Source organism: Cyphomyrmex costatus, unplaced genomic scaffold, assembly GCF_001594065.2.
Source record: "Cyphomyrmex costatus isolate MS0001 unplaced genomic scaffold, Ccosl1.0 scaffold683, whole genome shotgun sequence".
Taxonomy (NCBI): Eukaryota; Metazoa; Arthropoda; class Insecta; order Hymenoptera; family Formicidae; genus Cyphomyrmex; species Cyphomyrmex costatus.
In genome coordinates, this window is record NW_017280248.1 from 290,878 (window position 1) to 299,514 (window position 8,637).

General features: G+C 42.8%; 1 protein-coding gene across 1 annotated transcript; it reads left to right on the forward strand.

Annotated features, from left to right (window-relative positions):
* The first annotated feature begins 2,023 nt into the window (after positions 1 to 2,023).
* On the forward strand, positions 2,024 to 6,507 carry kug (FAT atypical cadherin kugelei). Its single transcript, XM_018547718.1, has 2 exons — positions 2,024 to 2,838; positions 3,795 to 6,507. Exons 1-2 carry the CDS (start codon positions 2,024 to 2,026, stop codon positions 6,505 to 6,507), a joined length of 3,528 nt encoding a protein of 1,175 aa, XP_018403220.1.
* The last annotated feature ends 2,130 nt before the right edge of the window (positions 6,508 to 8,637 follow it).

The following is an 8,637-nucleotide window of genomic DNA, read 5'->3' on the forward strand; positions in this document are numbered from 1 at the left end:
AAGAGGTAATTATGTGACCGGAGTAAGCGCAATTCCCGGTGACGCAATTGCACTTATTCTTATTCAGATTATCACGATGTTTTCTACTTCCGAGCAAATCAAACGTTAGGTAATTCAAAATTAATAATTTTTTTTAGATTTTTGTTTGCATCCATCTCTCTCTCTCTCTCTCTCTCAAAATCTTTTGGAAGGAAAGTGGAAAACTAGCCGTAATCATTCGGATCTGTGATGCGTTTTTGCTGGTGTAATGTATCGGTCCTATTCCACCAACGGACGTATCGATACCGAGCTGTCAAATGCGCAGCAACATACATCGGTTCGTGGAAATGCGACCAGAAGCACCGTTGGTCAAGATTAGAGAGTATACGAGTGCGGATACTGGGAAGATAAGCAAAATCCTGGTACCCTTTATCGTATCCCACCTGCATCCTGTGACACGAGTCGTTGATATTGCGGCTTTAGAGTCCTGGAACTGTCAAATGGTGGATTGATTGGCTAGGATTTATGAGACACTGTTGATCTGACTTACCATACCTTCGAAAAAAATAATATTTTTGTATCCCGTCACAGAGAAAAAGTTTTTTTAATTTTATTTTTATCGCTTTTGCCAGGATGAATACAATTTCATAGCTGCTGTCACTAGTAAATTACTTTTGTACTTCGTACATTGCTATGAGAGAAGTATATTTTTTTGGTAATTGAGATATTATTGATCTAGCTTTCAGCATTCTTTTAAAAGAAATTAATATTTTTGTATTTCGAAAAAAAAAACTTTCTTTTGTTTTTATTACATTTGCTAAAATGAATAAAATTTTGTAGTTGCTGCAATCAGTAAATTAAGTTTGTACTTTATACATCACTACGAGAAAAACGTTAATTTTTTTAGTAATTGAGATATTATTAATCTAACTTAGCAGCATACTTTTGAAAAAAGTATTTCTGGAGTTCTAGGTTCAAATTCTGGCTAAAAGGCAATACTTTTTACAATAAAATTATTTACATTTAAGATTCTCAATAACATCTAATTATTAGTATTTCTAGAAAAGTACTTATTAGTATCAAAAATTACTAAAGTGCTTGTCAATGTAACAAGTGATATTCCCACTCTGATTTTGCTCATGATTGCGTTTCAATACCGGAAAAGATTTCAGAGCGCAGTTTGTAGAATCGGATATTTATTTGGTAACTGTTTTTCGACTCGCTCTTCGATACAAATGCTAAAATATTTTTAATTATCTTTATTTTACCAAAGAGGATATTTCTGATTGAGGTCACAGATATATATCTATATGAAAAAAAAGTAGAATATTTTGCTTTACTACGAAGAATAATTTAACTTGAATCTTCTGCAAGAAGTGCACTCGATTGGCGTACTCGATCGAGTGCTGCAATGTCAATGGAATTTTAATTCGCGTTTCGATACGTGAATATTCTATAGCACTCTTTCAGGACAATCGCATTTCACCGAAGCGACGTAACGAATACATAATTGCATTTGATTGTCCCTTTTACGTTCAGTGGAATTCCGCGAAATGGACAATTGAGTAAAGTTAAGAGTCCCATCAATAAATAATTGATTCGGATAGTACGGTATTCGCAACGTCTCACACTCCAGTGATTTATCTGCCGTTCCGTACGTCGATCGTGTCGTCGATCAATAATGCACAACCGGAAGGGAGTTTGGTCTCCATCCGTTCTCTCCTTTCGTTCGCCCTAACTTCCTCCCCTAAACCTAGTCTAGTCTTCGCGCTCGATCGGGTGGAAGTCGGTAGCTGTCGTGGAAGATAATCTTGGATCTTGTCGTTTGACTGTATTTGCGTGCCAGACTACGGGCCTCTTCCACCTTCGCTTAACTCGTCGCTTAAACTTTGTTGCGCTGTTTACTGTTTCAGGTGACCGCCGCTGATACGCGAAACGGGGCCGGAAGTCTCGTGCCTCGCAGTGGCCTTGTTCTGCCGGGCGAAAGACAAATCGGGCGGAAACGTTCGTCGACAAGGACCGACGATGAGCTAGCGACACCATCATGCATAGGATGAAGCAGCGCGCGCTGCACGCCTGGCCATGGTTGTGGCTGTGGCTGTTTGCGGCCACGGCAGGCTCCCCGTCTTCCGACAACCCCATGCCGACGACTCTTCTGCCACTACGTGGCGGCGGGGATGGAGGCGTGGGAAACGACGACGGCGATGGCAACGGCGATTTAATGAAGCCGTCGATCGATACCGCAACGACCTTGCCGATCACTTTTGACGCGAATTTTTCTTCAGAACTCGAGTTCCGTTTCACGCAATCTCGATACAACGTCTCCATTCCTGAGAATTCCATCGGCAAGACGTACGTCGTGCCCGACGAGAGGATGGGCATACAGCTCGCGTCCGCCGATAGTGACGTTGATGTTAAGTTTCGTATAATGAACGGCGATCGCGAAAAGTTCTTTAAAACAGAGGAGCGAACGGTCGGTGATTTTTGCTTTCTCCTGATTCGGACTCGAACCAGCAATGTCGATGTGCTGAATCGCGAACGCAAAGACCGATACGAGCTTGTAGTGCGTGCCACCTGGAGTAAACGCGACGGTAGAAACAGAGCAAACTTACTCGAAGCGGACACCACGGTGATAGTGAAGATTCTCGACACAAACGATCTCAATCCACTGTTCTATCCGATCGAGTACGAAACCACCGTGACGGAGGACACGCCTTTGCATCGCAGCATACTCAGGGTAATCGCCGAAGACGCCGATCTCGGCAAAAATGGCGAGATTTACTACAGCTTCGCTGAGGAGACTGATCAATTCGCCATTCATCCGGTCAGTGGCGTAATAACGCTCACAAGACCGCTCAGGTAAGTGTACAGTGGCATATTTTTTCTTGATATCTCAAATTTATAACAAATAATAGAAAGAATCTTATTTTCGGTCTAATTGTTAAGATTATTACGCGCTAACACTGCACTGTTAGTTATCGAAGGAGCAGTGGTAACTTAATCTCTTGAGTTAATAACATCGTGTTGTTATTTTCGACTTCTATGTAGACTTGTCAGTCAATCTATTTCTGTGGTTTCAAAGTAAACGCAATATCCATATTAATATACGTAAACAATAAACTGAATTTAAGTTAAATTTAATTTTCTTGAGTTAAATCGTTTAACTCCATTGTTTTAGTTAAATTAACGTTGAGTACCTAAAAGCAGCGATGCCTATAGAAATGATTAAAAATAATTCGAAGCAAGTGTTATTTGACATTATGAATTGAAGTATAATATTTCCTCTCCAACTAAAAAGGATTCTTTCTATTATTTATATAATTTACTTATATCGGTCTAATTTTTACATATAATTAAAATTATAAATAATACATCGAAAATAACTAGGTTGAAACAAAGTTTGTAATCACGACTTTAAAGCACTTTGAGAGTATAATTTTAATTAATTCGAACGGGAGTTTAATAAATCATTTTATTGATTTTGAAAATAATAAAAGTTATAAATATAATTTTAATTTTACTATTTTAACTTAGAAAAAGATTCAAATTTAAACTACTTAGAACCAAGAGATAAATATATCAACTTTCATGAATTTTTTAGATTAGTTACGACTTTTTTCTATTATTTTCCCCCTTGCTTTGCATATTTCAAATATTTATCTTGTACAACTTTGTGGCTGTTAATTTTTATTTGCACGTGCTGTTAGTTTAGCGGAGCTTATTAGAATATTAAATAACCTCTTTTTCTCCGTCTAATCTATCCATTAGAATTGTATATGCCAAAATGTTAGCAAACAGTTCGCTTTTTCTGTTAGGTACGCGGAACGCGCCATACACGAGCTGGTAGTCCTAGCGAAGGATCGCGGCGCTTTGTTTCGCAGCGCGGGTAGTAGCCGCGCGAGCACCGCCAAGGTCACGATCAGGGTACGGCAGGTGAACTTGTACGCACCTGAGATTTACGTGCATCAGCTGCCCGATATCGTCGAGAATTCGAACGCCGATATTTACGCGATCGTGCGAGTGATTGATCGTGACGACGGCGTACACGGCCAAATCGCGAGTCTTGACATCGTGGGCGGTGATCCGGCCGGCCACTTCAGAGTGCGTCCGGCCGGCGGGCCACGCTCCGGCGAGTACAACATCGAGGTACTGCACCTGCTTGATCGTGAGACTGCGTTGCAGGGTTACAATCTTACCCTGCGCGCCATGGACCGTGGGGTGCCGCAACGATATAGTTACAAATTTGTGCCGGTGCACTTGGTCGACGTGAATGACAACGCCCCGGTGTTCAGTCGCGAGATCTACGAAGTCAAAGTGCCAGAAACGGCGCCCATCAACACGCCGATCATAAGACTTAAGGTCACAGACGCCGACGAAGGGAAGAACGCATTGGTATATCTCGAGATAGTCGGCGGTAACGAGGGTGGTGAGTTTCACGTGAACGCTGAGACTGGTATGTTGTATACCGCTGTCAATCTGGATGCTGAAAAGAAAGCGTTTTACACGCTGACGGTTTCGGCGATTGATCAAGGCAATGCCGGCACCAGGAAACAATCCTCGGCGAAAGTGAAGATCAACGTGGTCGACACCAATGACAACGATCCAACCTTTGACCAGCCGGAAATGGAGGTGATGCTAGATGAGAATGAGCCGGCCGGCACGTCCGTCGTGCGAGTTACTGCGAAAGATCGTGACTCCGGCGAAAACGCTTACATATCTTACAGCATCGATAACCTTAAGAAAGTACCGTTTGAAATCGATCATTTCTCCGGTATCGTCAAGACCAAACAGGTGCTGGACTACGAGACTATGAAGCGGGAGTATTTATTGCACGTGCGGGCCAGTGATTGGGGCCTGCCCTATCGACGTCAGGCGGAGATGCAATTACGAGTGAAACTGCGGGACGTGAACGACAATCGACCACAGTTCGAGCGGATCGACTGTACCGGTCACGTGCCGCGATACGTATCGATCGGCTCTGAGATCATCACCGTGTCCGCGATCGACTTCGACGCCGGGAACATCGTCAGTTACCGCATAGTGTCCGGCAATTCTGACGGTTGTTTCGCTCTCGACTCAGCCAGCGGCGTCCTCTCGGTCGCTTGCGATCTGTCGGACGTCAAGGCGACCGAGAGAACTATCAATGTTACCGCCACTGACGGCACACACTTTGCGGACGTCAATCCCGTGCACATACATCTTGTGAACGCCAAACGGAATCTGGGCTCACAGGCGAGAATCCTGACAGATGAAACCGGTGCTTTCGAATGTCACGACACCGGCGTGGCGCGTAGACTGACGGACGCGATCGCCTCGGCAGAGAAGAACAACATGCCGTCACGGGACGACGAGTACACCTTGATACCGAGTCGTTACGGTGAGAACGTGCACGCGCCTGAGTTCATCGATTTTCCGAATGAGATACGGATCAATGAATCGCTCAAACTCGGTACGGTTCTCGTGCGAATACGCGCTCGTGATCGCGACCTCGATTACAATGGTAAGCTTGTCTTCGTCATATCCAGTGGTGACCGCGACTCCGTCTTTGGCATCGATCCGGATACTGGTGATCTAAACACGATCGGTTATTTGGACCGCGAGCGGGAGAGCGAGTACTACCTGAATATAAGTGTATTCGATCTGGGCAAACCGCAGAAGTCCGCCTCAAAAATGCTACCGATCACTATTTTAGACGTCAACGATAACGCGCCCAAGTTTGAGAAGTCATTGGCAAGTTTCAGGATCTCCGAGACTGCGCTGAACGGCACCAACGTATGGCGCGCCAACGCTACTGACTCTGATCTCGGTGACAACGCGCGAATAACTTACTCTCTCGTGACGGAAACCAATGACTTCCGTGTGGATCCTGTGACGGGTGTACTGAGCGTCTTCGGCAAGCTCGACAGGGAACGACAGGAGATATACGAGCTGAGGATTCGCGCGCGTGATAATAGCAACGATACACCACCCTTACACTCGGATGCGCTCGTCAGGGTAACGGTCGATGACGTCAACGACAACGCGCCTACCTTCGCGCTATCGAATTACAACGTCAAGATCCGCGAAGACGTGCCGATATGGACCGTCGTGGCCGTTGTCGATGCCACGGATCCCGATGAAGGCGCGGGCGGTGATGTGGAATACTTCTTGTCGGACGCGATGGAGAGCGAAGGCTTCTTCAAGGTCGACAAAGTGTCGGGCACAGTGAGAACAACGCAGAGCTTGGACTTTGAGGAGCGGCAGGTGCATACGCTGACGATAGTCGCGCGTGATCGTGGTGAGCCATCCTTGTCTTCCGAGACGATGCTCGTAATCGAGGTGATTGACGTGAACGAGAACCTTTATACGCCAGTCTTCGATGACTTTGTCGTGTCCGCGAGTGTCTTCGAAAACCAACCCATTGGCACCCTCGTTACTACTGTTCGAGCGAAGGACGCGGATCCTCCCGGCGGAGATTCAAGAATCGGATACAGTATTCGTGGAGGCGACGGCGTCGGAATTTTCTCCATCGACAATGAAGGTGAGTGATTAAAATAGATTATTTAAAACGCGTGATGCGCCTATCTGTGAATTTTTTGTCCGCATGAAAAATAATTTTTTTGAAATATTTAAAAATTCAATGAAATACGGATTTGAAAATAATTTAGACTATCAAAAAAAAAAAATTATGTAGGACACATTCAAGCTGGTTACTACAATATAAAATTCTAGCAATCAGCTTGAGTGTTCTACGTAATTATTTTAATAGTTCAACAAAATTATTTCCAAATCTGTATCTAGTTAAATTTTTACACATTTTAACAACGTTTTTTATTCATTATTTCCATTCGTCAGCTTATAGCTGAAAATAATGTTTTTTTTATTTTAAACGAAATAAACATATAGCTCGAAAGATTTTACCTATTTCTAAAAATAACCCACTAATAATAGTTGCACATAACTGATTTAAAAAATAAGTAAACCGTTTAAATATATCCAAGGAATTAATAAATATCCGTATTAACTAATAAGATACGCGAGCAGAAAAATTCTTCACGTTTAAAAAAGGAAAAGTATTGAAATGATGAAAATGAAATGAAGATAGAAAGCCTGCGATTTTCTAGAACACACTGTTGAACTTTAATCGATATTGGCTGTGGGCACTCTTCGGCAATAACTTCTACGTCTATATACGCTCCACGTAAATCGCCGCGCTCATATTGAATCCAAGAATTTCCAATCAAATATCGCAAGATGTGCGCTTCCTTTGAGGAAGGAGCGAAACGAATATCTGGGCCTTACCAAGATTTCCCAATATCCCGTTCAATAACCAACGAATGGAGTCCCGCGCGACGAGTTAAACACATTCGACCTCGCGTGTAGCAGCAATTTCAATTTACTCGTCAAAACGACCGCGCATATACGTATGTACGCTAGCTAGAGTTCATAAATGTCTTTACGTTAATAGGTACTTTTAAAAGGCCTAGAAAAAAAAGACGTCTACATATTCATAAATCACGACGTTCCTACTAGATAAATAGGAGACGCTGAGTGGTAACTGAGAGAGGTAGCATTTGACATGTGTCATAATTCAAACGCGACACAGGTCAAAGCGCGTGTGCGAGGATTTAAATTTGTGTCAAATAATTCAATAGAAAATTCATTATTTTAGTTTCTTATTCTTGTAATGAATTTTTTTATTTTAATTTTTTTTTATTTAATTTTAATTTTCAATTTTTGTTTAATTGATTGTTTTTTATTTTAATTTTAATATAATTAAACTTATATCAGTATATAATTAACTTTACAAATACATGACGTTTTCTTGAAAAGAACTCGCACGGAAACGTTCGCTTATTGTACGGAAATGTCTTCTTTTTTACATTTCTTTTCCGGGTACTTCTGTTGGCCCTTCGGGCACAAAAGGGCGCGCAACGTGCGCACTGTGCCCTTTCTGCAGGAAAGGACATGGCCCGCGCCGGACGCGTCGTGGCATCGTTCCAAGACGAAGTTGCAGGCGTCGCGGCCCATTAAATTTCGATGCAGCGAGCCTAATTGAATTACGGTGCCGCAGGACCCCCTTTTTTCGAGTGCGCGAGACGCATTAAATTTCTCCGGCAGTCTCCTTTCACCGCGGAAACGTCTCTCGAGAAATCGCACGTCATTCCGCTTAATGGCTAATTCCTGTGTACCGGTGCCACGTCGGTCACGGCGGCGGTCATAATGCATCGATGATCGTTTCTTGATGAATGCACCGGGCGGGACGAATGTCTCAAAACGAAATAGGTTTCTTGCTAATTCACGAGACACGCGAAAACGACGCTTTGACGCTCACGTTAGGCAGCATTGAGATCTGTGGACTGTTGATGTATCTCGGAAAAATTGAACGCGATTACGCTTGAAGTTTATTTGATGGACAAGAACAATTTTTTATGACAGTTTTTCACGTGTCTTGCGATGGTATTTTTGAGATTCAGTACAGTTATTATTCTCAACTTTTAACCGAGTAGGCAAGGTCGCCACAACATGGATTTAAATTTACTTCAAATTTATAGTGTAAATATCGTTAGATTCAAATCATATTTTAGCAAAGGCAATAAACAAATTATTTAATGAGATACCATTCCTAGAGGATTAAAGTACATTACTTTTATATTTCCCTTAAGAATATGACTAACG

What these genes read in the sequence shown, in the direction of transcription:
- kug (XM_018547718.1), top strand. Translation starts at nt 2,024, where the DNA reads ATGCATAGGATGAAGCAGCGCGCGCTGCACGCCTGGCCATGGTTGTGG. An exon ending in ACGCTCACAAGACCGCTCAG is followed by an intron (nt 2,839 to 3,794) that starts GTAAGTGTACAG and finishes TTTTTCTGTTAG; the next exon opens with GTACGCGGAACGCGCCATAC.